This window comes from Schistocerca cancellata, chromosome 4, assembly GCF_023864275.1.
Source record: "Schistocerca cancellata isolate TAMUIC-IGC-003103 chromosome 4, iqSchCanc2.1, whole genome shotgun sequence".
Classification (NCBI taxonomy): Eukaryota; Metazoa; Arthropoda; class Insecta; order Orthoptera; family Acrididae; genus Schistocerca; species Schistocerca cancellata.
The window spans coordinates 938,998,797-939,020,990 of NC_064629.1; the positions used below are offsets into that span (position 1 = coordinate 938,998,797).

At 40.3% G+C, this 22,194-nt stretch overlaps 1 protein-coding gene across 3 annotated transcripts in view; it reads right to left on the reverse strand.

Moving 5' to 3' along the window:
- LOC126185136 (F-box/LRR-repeat protein 6) overlaps positions 1-22,194 on the reverse strand; it is a 235,207-nt gene that overhangs the window by 13,158 nt on the left and 199,855 nt on the right. For all 3 annotated transcript variants that reach the window (XM_049927972.1, XM_049927970.1, XM_049927971.1), the window contains one exon: positions 13,690-13,863. In XM_049927972.1, the coding sequence (XP_049783929.1) occupies positions 13,690-13,863 (174 nt within the window). The remainder of the gene's footprint in view (positions 1-13,689; positions 13,864-22,194) is intronic.

Genomic DNA, 22,194 nt, shown 5'->3' on the forward strand with positions numbered 1-22,194 from the left:
GAGTGGAATAGGGAATTGTATCTATGTTTTATAGATCTAGAAAAAGCATATGACCGGGTTCCTAGGAGGAAGTTATTGTCTGTTCTACGTGATTATGGAATAGGAGGCAAACTTTTGCAAGCAATTAAAGGTCTTTACATAGATAGTCAGGCAGCAGTTAGAGTTGACGGTAAATTGAGCCCATGGTTCAGAGTAGTTTCAGGGGTAAGACAAGGCTGCAACTTGTCTCCACTGTTGTTCATATTATTTATGGATCATATGTTGAAAACAATAGACTGGCTGGGTGGGATTAAGATAGGTGAACACCCAATAAGCAGTCTCGCATATGCGGATGACTTAGTTGTGATGGCAGATTCTATTGAAAGTTTGTAAAGTAATATTTCAGAGCTAGATCAGAAATGTAAGGACTATGGTATGAAGATTAGCATCTCCAAAACAAAAGTAATGTCAGTGGGAAAGAGATATAAATGGATTGAGTGCCAAATAGGAGGAACAAAGTTAGAACAGGTGGACGGTTTCAAGTACTTAGGATGCATATTCTCACAGGATGGCAACATAGTGAAAAAACTGGAAGCGAGCTGTAGCAAAGCTAATGCAGTGAGCACTCAGCTACGATCTACTCTCTTCTGCAAGAAGGAAGTCAGTACCAAGACTAAGTTATCTGTGCACCGTTCAATCTTTCGACCAACTTTGTTGTACGGCAGTGAAAGCTGTGTGGATTCAGGTTACCTTATCAATAAGGTTGAGGTTACGGATATGAAAGTAGCTAGGATGATTGCAGGTACTAGGACATGGGAACAATGGCAGGAGGGTGTGCACAATGAGGAAATCAAAGAAAAACTGGGAATGAACTATAGATGTAGCAGTCAGGGCGAACAGGCTTAGATGGTGGGGTCATGTTACACGCATGGGAGAAGCAAGGTTACCCAAGAGACTCATGGGTTCAGCAGTAGAGGGTAGGAGGAGTCGGGGTAGACCAAGGAGAAGGTACCTGGACTTGGTTAAGAATGATTTTGAAGTAATAGGCTGAACATCAGAAGAGGCACCAATGTTAGCACTGAATAGGGGATCATGGAGGAATTTTATAAGGGGGACTATGCTCCAGACTGAACGCTGAAATGCATAATCAGTCTAAAGTGGTGATGATGACGATGAATTAAGCACATTTTCACTGTACGTGTAGATGGCCTTCTCAATATCAGAACCCATTAGAAATCAGAACTTTGACAGTATGTTATTTGAGATAAGATGGTTATAAAGCCGATTGATTGTACATTACTTTTTCCAAAATTTTTGAGAATGCTGGCAAAAGTGAAATTAGACGGAAATTTGATGCTATTTCTTTATCTCCCTTCTTAAACAGTGGCTTAACTTCAGCATATTTCAACCATTCAGGAAATATTCCACTGATAAATGACTGGTTACACAGATAGCTTAATATGTTACTTAACTCAGAATCACATTCTTTAATTAACTTTGTTGATATTTCATCACACCCACTAGATGTTTTTGATTTTAATAATTTTATGAAGGATATTATTTCTCCTGGGGTAGTGAGGGTCAGATTCATATTACGGAAGTTACTTGAAATGTTTGGTCTGAGGTATTCCATAGCAGCATCTACAGAACCTGACAACCCCATCTTGTCAGTAAAAGTTATAAAATGTTTGTTAAATAGTTCTGCAACACTATACACATCTGTCACCAATGTATCATTTACTCTTAATGCTATTTGTCCCTCTTCATGTCTGGTTCTAGCAGTCTCCTCCTTCACTATATCCCATATAGTCTTTTATTTTGTTGTCTGATATGACTATCTTTTCCTTGTAATATATTTGCTTTGATGTCCGTATTACAGTCTTTAATATTTTGCAGTATTTCTTGTAATGTGCTATAGCATCAACATCGGAACTGTTTCAGATTGACAGATACAGTTTTCTTTTTGTTTTACAAGATACCCCTATTCCTTGAGTAATACATGGCTTCTTTGTAGACTTTGCTCTAACCTTGGTAAGTTTTGGGGGAAAACAGTGTTCGAATAAGGTAAGCACTTCGAATAAGGTAAGTCCAGTGAATGTCTCTGAGGAGTGTCCTAAAATGATCAATTTTTGGCTTATTGATTACCCTCTGGAGCTCAGATTTAACAGATTTTATATCCTGATCAGTATTAAAATTTAACAGAAGGAACTGCATGTCATGGTCTGAGAGGCCATTGACTATTGGTTTTGTAATATAATTTTGTTCACTGGACTTTTTTTTATAAAGATATTATCAATGGCTGTTTGTGAGCAATTGGCTACCCTAGTGGGGAACTTTACAGTGGGAATTAAGTTGAATGATAGTGTTACTAACTCAAATAAGATCTTATTGGGAGAGTCTTTAAGGAAATCTACACTGAAATCACCAGCAACCACTATTTCTTTGTTTTTGGTTGTTAAATGGGCCATTACAGCTTCAAGGTGGTTTACGAACAGATTAAAGTTACCTGCAGGTGCTCGATATACACTTAATATTATGAAGGATTTTTTGTGAAATTGTACTTCTGTTGCACATGCTTCCATATGCTGTTCTATGCAAAATTTATGAACGTCTATGTTCTTAGATTTATGACAGTTCCTGATGAATGTGGAAACTCCTTCTTTCTCCATTCCTGATCTACAAAAGTGAGATGCTAACCTAAACCCTGTAACACTTAAAAGTTCTATACCAGTGGTCACATGGTGTTCAGATAGGCACATTATGTCAGCTGGGTTTGAAGACTCTAATTCATCTACGCAGATAGTTAATTCATTAATTTTATTTCTCAGTCCTTGAATATTTTGATGCAATAAAGATAGCTGACATTTCACAGTGACTGAGTTAAAATTGGGTAGAGTTAAAATATCTGCTGACTGTTGTAAATTCTTAACCAATAGCTGTTTATGCTGATGTAATAAGCTAGAATTATGTTTTTTGGTTTCTTTCTCAAACTGAAGGTTTGTCTCAGTCTTAACCTGTCTTAAAATTTGGTTTCTTTCTGTCCTCACTACCCTAAAAAAAGGGTCTTTTCTGAACCCTATAACCACTGGTATTTTATCACTCATGACAGTGCCTCTCCCCTTTAACTTTCCTGCTATTTTCCCAGCCAGTGTACCCTTCCCGTTCCTGTTGAGGTGAAGCCCATGCCTAGTATAATCCCACCTATTGAGAGTATCAACAGGAACCACACCAATGTGTGACCCTGTACCTGACATAAACAGCCATTCCAACTCCAAATTAACTCTCCTGACAGAAGAGTTCAAATGAGGTCGGTTATGGCGCCCAAGAACAGATTAAACTCAACACTAGTATGCTTCGATGCTGACGCAATCTTTGCCAGGTCACACACCTTACTGTACCCAGGATCTCTGTCAATACTATTACCTGCCCCACCCACTATAATCACGGTATCTTACTTAGTGAAATCTTTGCAAAGTGATCCTAAATCCTCCGTCACCTGCTTCAGACCAGCACTAGGTTTAAAAAAAATGGTGACCTGGTATTCTGACCCTAGTTCATCCTGCAAAAGTTGGCCAACACCTCTTCCATGGAAACTACCTAACAACAACACTTTATTTCTCTTTACTGATTTCCCTACATTCTTACTTTTCAATTTGCTGCTGAAAGTTTGTTGTGCCCTGTCTACACCTGCAACTGCTTGAGGCTCACCAGCTTCTAACTGAAGCAACAGGTCAAGTCTATTTTCCACATTCACCACGAAGCTGTCACACAAAGTTCTAGGCCTTTTCCTCCTGTTGCCTGTTGCCACTCCCCACCTCTCTTTACCCTTCTCCCTCCTTAACCTGTCAAGATCTCCCTTGGCCTTGTCTAACTCAGCCTGAAGGGCGGCAATTTTCCCTTCCTGTTCTAGTATCTTCCTATCTCTACTACAAATCCTACAAAACCACTGATGAGTCTCATTTACTTCCCCTATTCCCGTGCCACTACAGTTGCCCACATGGAAAAAAACTACAGCACCCATCACACCAAAGCCCCGACCTAACAATTCTACGGCAAGTCAAGCACTTTTCACTCATGATAAATGTAATAGAGTATTAAGAATAAGTCAGTTAAATTACAGATAAACACGAAAATATGGTTCCACACATTTGGCCTATATGCAACTGTGTGTAAACAAAAACAACAGTGCAAAGTTTCTGAAATAACAACTTAAACTTTACACTACTTTCCGGAAATGCTAGTTAAATAATGAAGAGGTATGCTAAAGTTAAATTGCTGGAGAGAGCAAAGAACAGCTAAACAAAATTCTATATATTTGCTGCGGCAAAACGTAAACAGAAAATACGACTGTATGATCTTTTCGCGTTTTCTGCTATATTACGTAAAGAAAAATGAAACCTTTAATGGTACACTTAAAAGGCACACTAATACACCTATTCACCAAGTAATCAATAGTAAACTATATGTTTTATAATCTAAAATGACTTAACTTTACGAGAATACCAAAACTTGCGCTAGTCGCCTGGCTGCAGGGCTGCCAAGCCAACATCCTCAATGTCTGCCAGGTGATCTTGGGTGGGCTCCAGCTAGTATTCTGATTACACGCTTTTGTGCAAAGAATATTTTCTCTCTTAATGAGCAATTGCCCCAAAATATGATGCCATATGAAAGCAGTGAATGAAAATAGGTATGGTAGGCTAATTTACTGAAATGTTTATCACCAAAATTTGCAATAACCCTAATAGCATAAGTAGCTGAACCTAATCGTTTCAGCAGATCATCGATATATTTCTTCCAATTCACTTTCTCATCAATGCACACACCCAGAAATTTTGAGTATTCCGCCTTAGCAACAGACTTCTGTTCATAGTTCATATTTATCAATGGTGTTATGCCATTTACTGTACAGAATTGTATAAACTGTGTTTTCTCAAAATTTAGTGAGAGTCCATATGCTGGGAACCACTTAATAATTTTCTGAAAGACATTATTTGCAATTTCCTCAGCTGATTCTTGCTTGTTGGGTGTGATTACTATACTTGTATCATCAGCAAAAAGAACTAGCTTTGCATCTTCATGAATACAGAGTGGCAAATCGTTAATATATGTTAAGAACAATAAGGGACCCAAGACTGAACCCTGTGTGACACCATTCTTGATACCTTCCCAGTTAGAGGACTCTTGATGTTTGCAGACTATCTGTATTGTTAATTTCAACCTTCTGCATTCTTCCAGTTAAGTATGAATTAAACCTTTGTGCACTGTCCCACTCATACCACAATACTTAAGCTTATCTAATAGAATTTCATGACTGACACAATCAAAAGCCTCTGAGAGATCACAAAATATCCCAATGGGTGATTTTCGGTTATTCAATGCATTTAATATTTGATTAGTGAAAGCATATATAGCATTTTCTGTTGAAAAGCCTCTCTGAAAAACAAACAGAGATTTTGTTAGTGTTTCATTTTTACAAATATGTGATGGTGCTTTTGAATACATTACTTTTTCAAGAATTTTGGATAAAGCTGTCAGAAGTGAGATTGGGCAGTAGTTGTTAGTATCAGATCTATCCCCTTTTTTGTGCAATGGTTTAACAATAGCCTATTTCAGTTCATCTGGAAAAATGCCCTGTTTCAGTGAGCTACTAAATATGTGGCTGAGATTCCTACGTATTTTGTGGGAACGAGCTTTTAGTACTCTGTTGGAAATGCCCTCAATTCCATGTGAGCTTACTTTTGAGTGAATTTATTATTTTCCTAATTTCAGTAGGAGAGGTGGGTTGAATTTCAATTTTAACAAATTGCATAGCTACTGCCTCTGCCTTGTATTTTCTAATGAATAGCTGGAGCCTATTTTCTCAACACTTATAAATGATTAGTAAAAATGTTTTTTACTTCTGACTTCTTGTTAACAAACTTTTCATTGTGTCTGATGGAAATACATCATCCTGTGCTCTCAGTTGCCCTGTTTCCCTTTTAACAATATTCTAAATTGTTTTAATTTTATTATCATGTGCTAATCTCAGACGTAATGCATATACTTCTGGACTTTTTAATAACTTTTCTTAATACAGTGCAGTAGTTTTTATAATGTTTCACTGTTTTGAGATCATTACTCCTCCAAGCCTTAGATACATTTCCTTTTTCTGTTTACAAGATATTTTTATCCCTTTAGTACGCCAAGGCTTTTTACATGGTTTCTTACAATATATTTCACTGTTTTCTTGGGGAAACTGTTTTCAAATATACTCACAAAGGTATCATGAAATAGGTTAAATTTTAAATTAGCATCATGTTACCTGTACACCTCATCCCAGTCTAATTGTTGCAAGTTTTACCTAAAATTTTGAATTGTTAAATCGTTAGTTGAACGCACTAGTTTGGAGGACTGTTTTTCATTACTGTGTGGAGCTATATCAAATACTGTAACTAGCTGTGCATCATGATCAGACAGACCATTCTTAACAGGAAATGTTTTTATTTGAATAAATATATTAGTGTGCTGATTTGCTGTACCAACAGAGTAGGAAAATCAATAACTGTTGTCAAATTGAAAGAATCAGGTCAAGCTTTCTATCGGACTCTTTCAGAAAATCTATATTGAAATCCCAACAAACAATAATTTGCTTTCCTCTGTCTGACAGATAGCACAACAAAGAATCCAAGTTTTTAAAAAATAGTTGAACATTTCCCAATGGGGACCTATACATGGCTACAATTATAAGTGCCATTATTTAGTTTAAGCTCACCTGCACATGCTTCTATATGTTGCTCTATGCAAAAATTTTTAGTTTGCAAATTCTTCACACTATTTTAACATACATGGCAACTCCTCCTTTCCCCATAGTGTCTCTACTTACACGTGCTGAAAGCTTATATCCACCTACATTTACCATTTCCATACCTGTGACTATATGATGTTGAGACAGGCATAGAACGTCTATTCCACCATCAGTTTCTAAATCTTCTAAGTGAACAAGAAGCTCATCTACTTTGTTTCTTAATCCACTGATATTCTGATGCAATATATTAACATTATTTTTCAATGTCCTTTTTGTGAATCTTGTGACATACTAACATTATTTTCCACTGTACATCTCTAGTATCTGCCTCTCTGAACTTCTCATTAAGCCTAATTTCAATCAATGTAGGATGATTGGACACTGATCTTAGCCTAAGAAAGTACTCCCATGAGTTTCAGTGCCCACTATTAAAGATTTTGCTATAATCCCAGCCAGTTTACCCTTTCCTTTCCTATTGAGATACAGGCCATGTCTTGTGAAGTCCCACCTACCAATACCATCAACTGGAACCAAACCTATGCCTGACAAAGTAGCTGCCCGAAGCAGCAGATCTAGCTCCATATTGACCCTCCTGAAAGAGCTTTCAATTGGGGCTGATCGTACCACATGAAAGCAGGAACCCAGCCAACATTTGCTATTTTTACCAGGTCACACTCAATATTGTAGCCCTGATCCCTATCAATACTGTTTCCCGCTCCACCCACTACCACAGCAGGACCCTGCTTTGTACAACCCTTGCACAATGATCCTACATCCTCTATCACTTGGCTAAGACATGCATTAGGTTTGAAAATACTTGTGACCTGGTACCTGTCACCTAATTTTTCCTGCAAGATCTGGCCCACACCTCTTCCATGGCTACTACCTAACAACAGAACATTCCTCCTACTTTCTAATTTTTTTGCAACAGTTAGTTTCCCAGTGAAAGTCTGTTGAGCGCTGACTACACTTACATCAATGCTGACTACACACTCCTACTCATCTGCATTAACTTACATTTTTCCACGTTTATAGCAAGATGCCATTCATCACACCAACTAGAAATTTTTTCCGAGTCGTCTTGTATCTTCCTACAGTCACTAAACTTTCACACCTTTCTGTACACCTCAGCATCATCAGCAAACAGCTGCAGATTGCTGCCCACCCTGCCCGCTAAATCATTCATGTATGCAGAGAACAATAGTGGTCCTACCATACTTCCCTGGGGCAGACCTGATGATACCGTTGTCTCTGATGAACACTTGCAGTGGAAGACAACATACTGGATTCTATCACTTAACAAGTCTTCAAGCCACTCATGTATCTGCAAACGTATTCCATATGTTTATACCTTCGTTAACAGCCTGCAATTGGGCACCCATATCAAATGCTTTCCAGAAATCTAGGTATATGGAATCTGCTTGTTGCCATACATCCATAGTTCACAGAATATCAAGTGAAACCGGACAAGCTGCTCATTCTGGCAACAGACACTTCCCAACATGCTCAGAAAAATGCTAACAGGTCTGAACAGTCAATCATGTATACCTCCAAAATCCTGACAGCCATCTAGTACAATAATTCTCAATTAGAAAAGATGGCTTTAGCAACAGTGAATGCCATCTACATGTTCCATGTTTTCCTCTGTGGCACCAAATTCCATTGCATCACCAACCATAAGTCACTTGTGGCACTATTTGACACCCATTTGTGACTCTCTGACAGGAATGCGCAACATCTTCAGTGCTGGGCTTTGTTTTTGAGTGCATATCAATATAAGAGTCATTAGAGATCCACAGTACACGATAATGCGGATGCATTGTCACACCTGCCTACGGGACGTGACCTGGCCTTCAACAGAATCAAAGTTGTCTGTTTTCAGAGTGATGCTCACTTACAGATGTGGCCGACAGACTTCTGGTGATGACCCATTGCATAGCTCAGGCCATCTGGCAAGATCCTGTGGTCGATTCTGTGTGCAATGGTTGGACCAAGTGCCAGCCTGCCAAGGAGTCTGGTCCACTCCGCACCTAGTTCCTTCTCCATCATCAGCTGGCAGTAGTCGCTGGTGTTCTCCTTCTAAGTGCCAACTTGGAGGAACCGACCGTCCTCATCCCTATTGCCCTGCGGGCTCGTGTCCTTGCTCTCTTACACTGTGATCATTGGGATGTGACTTGCACGAAGGTCCTTGCATAGTGTTTTGCCTGTTGTCCTCAGGTCGATTCAGCCCACAAGAGGCTTATCCACGAGTGCTGCGACTATGCCGAACAGCAGGTGGCATCGCCATGAAATTTTGGTCCTTATCCCGTGCCGAGTCCGCCTCGAGACTGCATTCATGTCAGTTTTGCAGGCTCCTTCTGTCAGTCTATGGGCAAGGTAGTAACTGATGTACTGTCCAGTAACCCGTATGTCCTACACACGCACTCCACCACCTCACAAGCAACTGCGTGGGGTCTCACCCAGGTTTTCGTAACTGAAGGGTTGCCCAGAATAATCATCTCCGACAATGGCGTGCACTTCACATCAGTACCGGTTAACGATTTCTGTACTTGCAATGGTACTGCACACCTCACGTTTGCACCATTTCACCCACTATCGAATGTGAAGGCAGAGCATATGGCACGCACCTTTAAGATGCAGCTACAAAAGTGCTTGATAGACTTGTCAGAAGACTCAGCATTGCCTCTGTTTCTCAACACCTATATGACCACACCACTCTATCACTGAAGCCCAGCAGAGATCTTCCATGGCTGATCTTTGTAATATGCCCTAGACAGTCCTGTCTGGGCACATACCTTCAGTTGGCAGCCCGGATGGGTGCCAGTGACAGTGTAAATGATGTGCGGTCAGCAAAGGTTCACCACGGACATCGGGTGTATCTCTCCGGCCATCAAAACTGTCTGCACACTCGGTTGGGCTACTACGTGCCACATCTGCAATCGAGCAGATGCTGGTGGGGAGTCTGCCTGCAAGCACCACTCCAATCCAGGGGCCAGGTGCCACAAGGCTGACACCACCTCTGCTAATGTGAAGTGTCATGACAGCAACACATCACAGGATGCTGACAATCCAATGAAGGTGAACAGCATCGACACACAGCTGCTGTTGCATCTCAGTTGCCACAGAGTCTTCTGGGGGGATGCCGTGGCCTCCTCAGCCACCACCATCCGTCTCCAGTGGCAGTTCTGCCATTGTGGCCCGTGTCTTCTTCCGCCAGTGCCTGTTGTACTGGCTCCCTGAAGGGGGGAGAAGTATGGCACACATCTGTATACGCTGCCACCGACACAACTACAGCATTCATATTTGGCACTGTTGGTGAGACACCAAAACAAGAGTGCCTGCTTCACTTGCTGCTAGCACCACTGCCAGCTGAGTGAGGATGGCTGTGCATCTGCAGCACGCCCCTTTCTCTCGTGCATCATTCGCACTTCCTGAAGTTTCAATTTGCTGTTTAGGACTGTTTAACGATTTTATGATGAACTGTGCTTGTTACTGGGTTGGCCTGGAGTGTTCACCTACTGTTTTCTGTCCACACTTGTGCAGAGCTCTGGTGTTCTGTGACAATTGTTGCAATTAATGTGCACTGAGTTATTTGTAAGAAAACTGTAGATACTACAACTTGGATCTGAAATGAGCCTGTACATGGAATACAAATATCGATATGTAGCTTATAAACAGTAATGAGTGCAACATCAATAACAAAACAGTGACAGTAATGAACTTTACAAAAAGTGGAGTGTTGAAAATTATTTTTCCTTTATCAGCCTAAATTAAAATACAAATTGTCAGAGAAGATTATAAGTACCGATGGTGCAGTGATGGATTAGAGATTATATAAAATAAGGAAGCAATTAACAGGAATTTCCAACTGTGTGCGCAACATAGGAGCCTCACACAAAAGGTATTATTTATTACTATAAAACAATTATTCCTTGGAGTACAACAAAGTGTCAAACATGTACTTCTTTAACTCATTTTTAAACAAAGATGAATTACTTCTTCTGGCTTTGGTATTATTTGGCAGCGAAATGTGTAGTTTAGCATCAGCATACTTTGTTCCCTTTTGTGCAAATACCAAATACTTCAGCTCACAAAGGAGATAGTCCTCTCTTCTGGTGTTATGGGCATATCTGCACTCTGTTCCCTATTAAGCAGTGTTATTTATGACAAAACACATCAGGGAGATGTTATAATAATTGTATCAAGATGTACGAACAGATTATGACATGAGGTCTGCATGTATTTGGGTGGAGGGGGTGGGTGAAGATGGGGTGGAGTTGGCGGGGGTGGGGAGGGGAGGCTACCCCACGCATGACTCAAACTGCTGTGCTGCAAAGATTTGATTTTTTTTTTTTTTAAATGCTGGAATGTTGCATCAGAATATTATGCCAGTACATATTATCAAACGAATAGCTAAAATATGTTTAATTTGAGATACTGGAGTCACTGAAATGGAAGATCACTCTCAGAACAAATGTTGATGATAATAATTATTTTAGTATCATGAAAAAATTATGTTTCCATTTAAGACTGCTATCAACGAATTGTGAGTACACAGCTTTGGTAATTGGTTATTACGCACAACTGCACAATAGCTACTTCTTTTGCATTCTATAGGTTTGTGTGGAAGTGAACAATAGTAGTCAATTGATCAAAAGGGAGTTGTCCATGAGCCAGGCCACATTTTCCTCAAGTATATCACTGATATCAGCCTCTAATTTAATAACTGATGTTTTATCCAGTAAAATGTGTTTGTTATATGGTAACATAGTGAAATAACAGTTTTTACTGATGTATGAAAGCTCATCATGCCCATAACCTGCTCAAAAAAAGTTTTATCCAATCCTCATGACTTAAAAAAAAAAAAAAAAAGAAAGAAAAAGAAAAACAGAAACCACTTTTGCAAATCCCTGTTGAGCACAAGAAATCACATGCAGACACCTGTGTAATGGAAATAAAAGTAAACCTTCATTCTCACTGTAGCTGAGTAGAGTGGGTTGTCCCCCAAATTGCAAATGGGACAATGTGGCTTGTATATGCAGTCCAGTCTCTCAAAATACCTCACAAGGTCATTTCAAGCTTAGACTGTGTGTGCATTGTTACTTCCAGGCAGGATGGGTTGTCAGCATGGGAAGTTTCCCACCAAACTGGCACACACAGGAACATCATTTGAACATATAACCACTATTGTAGGACACAAAACATTGAAGATCTGCCTCCTAGTGGTCACCTATGGTCAGCAACAGCTCTCAACCACTACCTACAATTTATGGATTGTATGTAAATAACTGCACACTGCCTTTTTGGAGGCAACTAAGAAGCATGTGTCAATCCAGACATTATGCAATAGTCTCCAATTGATCAATATGGCCTCTAGGTATTCATTATGAACAACAGTACAAACTCTCCAAGATGCACAAAGAAGGTGCAGTACTGGGACAGGATTCTCCAATCTATTGGCCAGCCCTGTAGTCAACATTTCAGCAATGGGGCTATCCTTAAATTAAATAATTCAATAGGTCAACCCCCATCCCATGAACAACTTCCTACATGGGGCAGAATTCAGCAAAATGCATTGGCCTTTGGAATCTGCTGATGTGAACCTGTCTGAGCATGCAGTTTCACGGTGGTAACATTCAACAAAATTTTCTCGGCCTTCTAGCCACTTGAAGAGGTTAAATCGGCACAAGCTTCTGACCGAGCACTCCTTGGGCATTGTCAAGTGGACTGGCTGCTGGTATACCCTTATATGTGCTAGCTGCCAGCTGTAATGTCACTGATGCTCACAGCATCACCATGTGTGGACATAAGTTGACTCAACATTCAATGCACCCACTTCAACCTTGTGATTGCTGGGTCTAATGCCACACTGAGCTCAAGACTGCCGTCTCTGTTAAGGGTGTTGTCAATCATTTTTATTTCCACGGCTCCTTTAATTACATAGCCACAGAAGCTGTTAGTGCAAACAGTTACAGAGGTTTTGTCAAATTTGATACGGTGACCATTTTCTTGAGCACGCTCAGCATATTTTTCACGGTAGCATAGGTGATAAAACCTCTCGTGCTCCTTCCTGTGTCGTTCTGTACTGTGCAATGTTTGTCCAGCACAAGTTTCGCCATGCTCGCAAGGTATCTTTCGGATCTCAGATGTTCAGGAACCTGCCATATCTTTAACTGGTCTCAGTAACTGCCACATTTTTAACAGAGGCCTGAAAATCGATTTGATTTTGTGTCTTTTCAGCAGGTGACTTACACTGTCCAACACAGAGCCACAGAATGGCAAAAAAAGTTTCTTTTCCTGCTCCTTGACATTGGTCTTACTGCAGTCTTGCTTGGGATAACTCCCTTTATCTGGTAATCATTGTAGCCTATGTTCCTGAAGACCTCGTGTAGGTGGCTCAGCTCGTGGGGTAGCTTATCAACATCCGGTATCATTCTCGCACGATGTACCGACGTTTGTAACACAGTGCATTTCTGTGCCGGGTGACAACAGCTGACGATGTGCAACTACGTATCAATGTGTGTAGATTTTCTGTGAATGCTATGGCGAAGGCAACCATTTCGTTTGTGGTGCACAAGGACATTGAGCATCCGTTTCGTTTGTGGTTCGTGAGGACATTGAGCAAGGGCAATGCATTTTCTTTTTCAACTTCCGTAGTGAACGGGATGTTACTGTTAATACTGCTGAGACATTCCAACAACTCATCGAATTTTTTTACACCCGTGGGGCCAACTGATGAATATGTCGCCAACTTATTGGAAGAAACGTCTATGCTTTAATGGGGCAGTGGCATATAAAATCTTTTAGAACTGATGTACAAAAGGGGCATTAGGACTCGATTGGTCACACTTAACAGTTTACGGCCTTAGAATGTGCTTAAGGTAGGAGTTCAAATATTGAGGCTCTCAGTCATCATTTCAACTCACCTGTTTTTTAACTTGCTGCACAGTTCAGAAATCTCACCGCCCGTATAGCGTCTCTTCATACCACGAGACAAGGCACGGCAAGATGATAGGTTCAGAGAATTTAGTAAAGGACATTTCAAGACGACAGCTTTCACAGCATGAAGACTTGCTGATGATCCACACAGGTTGAGAATCCTTAAGAAATGAAAAAAAAGTATGAGTACATAAAATACTTCAGCACAAATAAAGATTAAAAAATATCAATATCTATGAAAACCATACTTTTTGGTGTAGTCTTACATACAAATTTATGCAACTCACAATAACAGTGCAGTTATTACATACATATGGTTACTACTAATTACTGTCACATTACTTTTGACTAGATTTTTACTGGAATTTCAGTAGCTTCCTTTCCCAACATGGGCGCTTGTGAGAACTAAAACATCATGGTATAAATATAAAATTAAACTTTACTGAGCACATGACTGGAATGAATCAATAACGACTTTAAGAACTGAAATTCATTTCACGATGAAGAACGAAGAGCTAATAAAATATCTTAAGAACCGACAAAAATGGTGGAAAGGTCTCAATAACAGCCCAAGTTAGAAATGCTTTGAGAAAAAAAACCATAGAAAACCTATATTAATTTTTGAAAACATCAGAGATATGGAATCTATTCTTCAAGAAAAGAATGTGGTAAAATCTACTCTCTCGGCAATGTGGAGGTTGTAAAGAACTTACGACATGTACAACTTTAGAGAGTTCTTCATACTTTCAGCAGTATTACTGAACAGGTTAGAAGTCTAGTGTACTATGCCCACTGGGGGATGAGTGAGTGGTGGTGACAAGCCAGTGGGCCCTCGTGAAACATTGCTGACAATTACAAATGACTTTTATTGACTTCAGAATATGACATAGTGAACCAGGCACACCTCTTCCTGTTGCCCCTCACGCTGATGAACAGGCGACAGTTGCCACTGGTAGCTGCTGAGCCAGCACACTGTACGGGTGAGGCCAGTGGCCTTTCTAGGCCACAGCTGTTGATGTCAGCAGCAGCACACGTTGCACTGTGATCGTGTTCCACTCGGGGAACAGCTCCTCGGCTCTACGTGCGGCCACGGAGGCAGTGTGTGGAATCTGCTGTGTGTAGGATTCGACTCACTGCCCTCGAGCACGATTTGATGGTGGCTGGCGCTGTGGCACGAGTCCCACTAAGAACTCAGCGCTGGTGGCGGCAGGCACAAATGGAAGGGCGGCAGGGTTGTGACACCGAGTCCTGTGAAGGAGTTAGTGCTGATGGCAGGCAGAGTGTGGTCTAGAACCCATGGCTGCTGCTCGAGGAGCCCATCAACTCATTTTCCAGTGCATCTCTGGTACTGTGGTTGGGCTACCGGTTTCTGGCAATGAGAAGTTATCTCTGCCTTAAAATCCAGTCTTATTTATAGGCCTCTAGTCACCATTTCTTTCACTTAAACCCAGTACCTAGACACAATTTACACAACGAGAGACTCGTCCTGGTACGGTGACATCGCACCGCTTGCTACACATTCCCTGTCATGTGGTGCTGTTTACAGTTGTGTTTGGCTATCCTCGTTTCGCATACCCCTGGCACGTCTGTTATATGTCACCACACGGGTGGCTATTGACCTGTGGCTGTTAACACAGTACCCTTAGATGGCTTCCGTACTACTTCTCTTTACTTTTGCTAAAGAATTATAATTTTCTGTCCAAAGACTGGGTAGGCAGCAATGCACTGACCTCCCCTACAGAGAAGACCCGGCCCCTTGGGTCTTACTTTGACCAATCTTCCACTAACGTAACACTACCCCTTACTCTACACAGATGGATACACTTACTACTAGAGTAGTTATTGTCATAGTTTCCTCTAGTATTGTACGTATGGACATAATTGTTCTTCTCAAAATGTAATGGACTATTTTTGATGAATTTAATAAGCGTATGAGCAAATGTATGTATTGTTACAGTGCAATTAAAATGCCTAACTCCTTGAAGAGGTACATACATGACGGTCATGGGCGAGCACCAAATATTAATCTTCCTGCTCAATTTTGTGCAATCAATACTTTCTTTCTAAGTGATGATGTGTTACATTTGTCATTAGTGTATTATCTCTAGACGTGCAGAACTTAATGTGCTAAATCTTTTTGAAAACTGAGAGTAAGGTCATTGCAGAGAAACTCTCAACAATACTTTAAAGAATATAATTTACCATTTCTTCTGTTTCTGTATGTATATTTGGTTTGATTACAATACTAGTATCATCTGGAGAAACAAGGTCATTTTTATACACTGAAAGAAAAAAAGTCACAACACCAAGAAGGAGTTGTGTGACATAAATGAAAGTTGGTAGGTATATTACTACAGCTGAGATTATGTCTATTCAAATTTCGTGCAAGTCACATAAAAGTTCCACTAGAGTGCCACTATGAGGATGCAAATCAAGTTTGCTTTAAATACACACTGTAATGCTCATGAGTGTTATTTACTTTTGAGATTGGACATAGTGAGTTGGTGTTAGTGAAGAATGCCTTCCAGGTGAGAAAGATGCCATTATCAACACCTCACCGAGTTTGAAAGAGATTGTGTACTAGGGCTTCCCTCTGTGATACTGCAGAAAGACTCGGCAGGAATGTACCCACTGTACATATCTGCTGACAGCAGCAGTCCCGAGAATGTACGGTCACAAGAAGAATGGACTCCTGACGGCCACGTGCCACTTCCGAGAAGGGAGAACACCACGTTTGGTGTGTGACTCTGATGCATTGTAATTGCATCTGCAGCATAAATATGAGCAGCAGGTGGCACTACTGTGACGCAATGAACTGTTACCAATCAATCAGTTACTTCAATGACAGCTCCGAGCCAGACGTCTCGTACAGTTCATTCCACTGACCCCAAACCATCGCCATTTGCGACTTCAGTGGTGTCAAGGAAGAGCTCACTGGAGGACAGGGTGGAAGCTTGTTGTGTTTTCTGATGAAAGGTAGTTCTGCCTCAGTGCCAGTGTTGATTAGAAGGTGGCCAGTTGAGGGCCTGCAACCAACCTGTCTGTGTGCTAGACACACTTGATCTACACCTGGAGTATGGTGCAGGGTGGCATTTTGTATGACAGTAGGAGCACTCTTCAGTTATCACATGCACCTCGACTGCAAAACTGGATGGCAATCAGGTGATCCGACCTGTTGTGCTGCCGTTTGTGGATAGCATTCCGGGGGATGTTTTCCGACAGGATAATACACACCCACATCCGAACATGCTCTAAAGAGTATTGACATGTTGTCTTGGCCTACTCAATCACCAGATCTGGCTCCAATCAAGCACATATGGGACATCATCAGATGACAACGCCAGCATCAGTCATAAACAGCATTAATCCTGCTTGTAATGACTGACCAAGTGTAACAGGTTGGCACTCCATCCCACAAACTGACATCCAGCACCTGTAAAACACAACTCACGATTGTTTGCATGCTTGCATTCAACATTCTGGTTGTTAATGTAAGAGCATTTCACAATTTGCAATGGTTTATTGTGCGCTTATATTAACCTGTGATCTTGAAATGTTAATCACTTAAATATGTTACCTAGACAATTGTGTTGCCAAAATTTCTTTACTCTATATTAATTATTTTTTGATGCTGCAATTTTTTTTCTGTCGGTGTGTATGAGTAACAATAGTGGACCTAATATTGAGTCTTTTGGAGCCTCATATTTGATTTCTGTACAATCAGAGAATTTTCCCTGCTTATATTGGTTGAACTATTAACTGCAGCTTTATGTATTCTTCTGGTTAGATATGACATTATCCTTTGGTTGGCTACACCAACAATTCTGTAAATACCAAAGTTTGTCTAGGATACTGGGATTGAAACAATCAAATAGCTTCAATGGGTCACAGGAAACACCAAACTGGTGCCATTTTGATATTTAATGCTTGTAACATCCAAGTGGTATTCTCAGTTGGGCAGTTCAGTCATCAGATGCACAACCAGGAAATTTATTTCATTTTACCTAATTCAACAGAGCAATCTGTTGTCTTCAGAAGCTTACTGGTTAAGCAGATGTCAATATCTTCATCACACAAGCATAATGTTATGACACATTGAAAAACATACATATTGTTTGCAATAGTTTTACTCACAGATTGATAATTTACAGTGAATGAGTCGCTGTGTACATAAATATGATTCATTCACTGCAAATTATCAATCTGTGTTTATAACTATCACATACAATATGTACATTTTTCAACATATCATGGCATTATACTTCCGTGATGAAGATATTAACATCTGCTAAACCAATATTAAGCTTCTGAAAATAATAGATTAATCTGCAGAAACCAGTAAAATGGCATAAATTTCTGAGGTGTGCAACTGACAACTGTGCTTTATTCTGAAATATAAACTATAGTTGCTGAGAAAATAACAGCTATGAATACAATCAGAAATTTAGTGGTCAAAATTACATATACACATTGCTATTGCAATTGACTGCTTCATTGTTAATTAACTTGTCCTATTGTGTGCATAAAGTTCAAATTGCAGAGCACAGCAGAATGTATTGGCAACATGGCTAACTGCACTTATTGCCCTATAGACAGACTCAGTGTGTTGAAGAAAGGAAACAGGCAAGATATAAATACTAGAATCATCAGTTTGCCCAAAAGCCACAATATCAGCAACTTTATCACTAAGCGATGACTTTAACCTGGAAGATTAAAATATGAAGTTGTTAAATTCCTTTATAACTAAGGTGAGAGTATTGACATCAACAGTTACTGACCTGAATGAAATTTTCACTCTGCAGCGGAGTGTGCGCTGATATGAAACTTCCTGGTAGATTAAAACTGTGTGCCCGACCGAGACTCGAACTCGGGACCTTTGCCTTTCGCGGGCAAGTGCTCTACCATCTGAGCTACCGAAGCACGACTCACGCCCGGTCCTCACAGCTCTGAGAGCTCGCGAAAGGCAAAGGTCCCGAGTTCGAGTCTCGGTCGGGCACACAGTTTTAATCTGCCAGGAAGTTTCAGTTACTGACCTGTTTCACTGCTTACCTAATTTTCTAAAATTTTTACAATGAGACATAACTCTGGAATAGTGACGCATCTTGGTAACAATAATACACTTATCAAATCACAATTTACATAATGCTATATATACATTTATTCACCAGATTCTACAAGAATTAAGTACCACTACAGTACCTATCCAAAAAAGTTAATGAACTTCTTATCAGTTTACATGATCTAGAATGTCAAAAGAAAGCTGATGTATTACGTCTATCTAAGCACTATGTAAATACAAGAAACCATATGCTAAACACAGACGACTACAAATCAGTGGCCCATTTATGCAGGGAAAATATGGAGAAAGAAGACATTGCCATGTATGTAGAAAATAAAATCAAGTTCAGATATATTGATACTAGTAGTTACTGCCTAGATTAGCAATTCGAAGCCTTTGCTTGTGAACTGCTGCTACTAGAAAGGTCATTTATCACAATTACCATGCATGGATCCACTAGGAATCTTTCACATACAGTATCTGATCAAACGTATCTGAACAGCCCTATATAATGCAGAATGGACCACTAGATGTCATGACAGATGGGCCCCACCCGTGTAAAAGCAGGTGGGGAGTACTGTACGTACAGAAGCAGTAATAGAAGAATGGGTTGCTCATGAGAGCTCAGTGACTTTAAATGTGGACTAGTCATCGGATGTAACGTGTGTAACAAATCCAACTGGGATGTTTCAATCATTTTAAAGCTGCCCAAAGTGACTGTTGGTGATATGACTGTGAATTAGAAATGTGAAAAACAACCTCAGCAAAACCGAGACCAGGCCAACCTCACGTTCTGACAGAATTGGAGCATTGAGCATTGTGGGCAGGGGGTTAGTTTTAAAAAATCATATGAGAGCAGCAGAAGTAATCATTTGTGAGTTACAAAATGCTACCAGCACTCACACTAGCTCAGTGACTGCATGTAGGGAGTACAATGGTCAAGCAGCTCCTCATAAGCCACACAGTTCTGCTGTCAATGCCTTAGCTGGTTATTATTGCTTACAACTCATGAGGCAGTGTAAGAAACTGGACAAAGGGTGACTTTAAATGAGTGATTTGGAGTGATGATTCGTACTGTACCCTGTGGCAGTCTGATGGAGGGGTTTGGGTTTGGCAAATGTCAGAGAGTGTTACTTGTTACCATGTGTAGTGCCAACAGTGATGTAGGGAGGAGGTGAGTAAGGACGTAGCCCCCTTACTGCACTTAAGAAAATGCTAAATGTGGAAAGATGTGCACACATTTCACAGCACTGTGTACTGCATCAGTTGAGGAACTGTTTGAAGGCAATGACTGTTTGTATCAGCAAAATAATGCACCCTATCATAAAGCAGTATCTTTGAGGAAATGGTTTGTGGACAATAACATTCATGACATGGACTGGCTTGCCCAGAGTATTGACCTGAACCCAATGGAATGTCTTTGGGATGAGACAGAAAATTGACTTTGCTCCAGACCCCTGCATCCAACATCACTACTTTCTCTGGTTTCAGCTCTTGAGGAAGGATGAGCTGCCATTCCTCCACCGACAGTCAAACACCCCTCTGAAGGTGTTCAGGCTGTCACAAAGACAAAGGGTGGACACGCCCCATATTAATGTCCACCAATAAGTGCCAAGATACTTTCGATTAGATAACGTATTCTTACAAAACTCTGGGTCATCATTATGCAACCTAACAGACAACAGAAAGCAACTGACGGCCTACAGAGATTTTAGAATCAGTTTTTCTGAAAGTTTCAGATAAAAGGAATGATTTGGGAATGTTACTTGTTCTGTTATCAATTTTCCTATGAAGGTTATACAGGTTCTTCTTCTTCTTCTTCTTCTTCTTCTTCTTCTTCTTTTTTTTTTTTTTGTTTTTTTTTTTTTTTTTTTTTTTTGGGGGGGGGGGGGGGGGGGAAGGGTTCTTAGAGCTCGGTTCCTATTTGAGATATGGACATGGTTTAGAAACTTTTTTGTTTAGGCCAGACCAATGGTGATTCGTATAGCCATTCAAACATCTGTTTTACTGTACCTATTTACAGCATATTAAGAAAGGTTAGAACAATGAACTGTAGCTGGCACCCAGGCAAATTGTACAAAATGATTAATTCCTTCTGCAAAAGATGTTAAGTGGGCTGTAATTAATGCTCAGCTAATGTCACTATTTGTATGTGCACCATTCAGATTTTACATGCAAATACACACAAAAAAATGTTTTACTGGGAGGTTTTTGAAGTGCCCCACTTCTATACTTTAAACTTGTACAAATTGTGGTCCATACTTTTCACTAAGGTAGATAAATCGCTAAAGTCAAAATGATTTTTTTTTATCCAATAGTCTTTATACAATGACTTAAAAGTTGAGCTAAATGTAGCAACTGAAAATCATTCTTACTTGAACTGAATGCTTGGATTCAAATAAATAAAAAATGCATATTATGATAAAATGAACCATGGGTTGGTGGGGAGGCTTCTGTGCCTCAGCGATACACATAGCCGTACCGTAGGTGCAACCACAATGGAGGGGCATCTGCTGAGAGGCCACACAGAAGTGTGGTTCCTGAAGAGCCTTTTCAGTAGTTGCAGGGGCAACAGTCTGAATGATTGACTGATCTGGCCTTGTATCATCAACGAAAATGGCCTTGCTGTGCTGGTACTGCAAATGGCTGAAAGCAAGGGGAAACTACAGCCATAATTTTCCCAAGGACATGCAGCTCTACTGTATGGTTAAATGATGATAGCTCTTGGGTAAAGTATTCCAGAGGTAAAATAGTCCCCAATTCAGATGTATGAGACAGGTTAAATATCCCCAGACTTCAAGAAGAATATAATAATTCCAATTCCAAAGAAAGTAGGTGTTGACAGGTGTGAAAATTACCGAAGAATCAGTTTAATAAGTCACAGCTGGAGAATACTAACACAAATCCTCTACAGCAGAATGGCAAAACTGGTAGAAGTGGACATCGGGGAAGATCAGTCTGGATTCCAGAGACATGTGGTAACACACAAGGCAATACTGACCCTATGACTTTTCATGGAAGATAGCTTAAGGAAAGGCAAACCTATACTTATAGCATTCATAGCCCTAGAGAAAGCTATTGACAATGCTGGCTAGAATACTCTCTCTCAAACTCTAAAGGTGGCAGGGGTAAAATATACAGAGCAAAATGCTGTTTACAATCTGTACAGAAGCCAGATGGCAGTTGTACGAGTCAAGGGGCACGAAAGGGATGGAGTGTTGAGAATTGAGTGAGACGGGATTGTAGCTAATCCCTGATGTTATTCAGTCTGTACACTGAGCAAGCAGTAAAAGAAACAAAAGAAAAATTTGGAGTACGAATTAAAGTCCAGGGAGAAGAAATAAAAATTTTGAGGTTTGCCGATTACATTATAAGTCTGTCACAGATAGCAAAGGACTTGGAAGAGCAGTTGAACGGAATGGACAGCATCTTG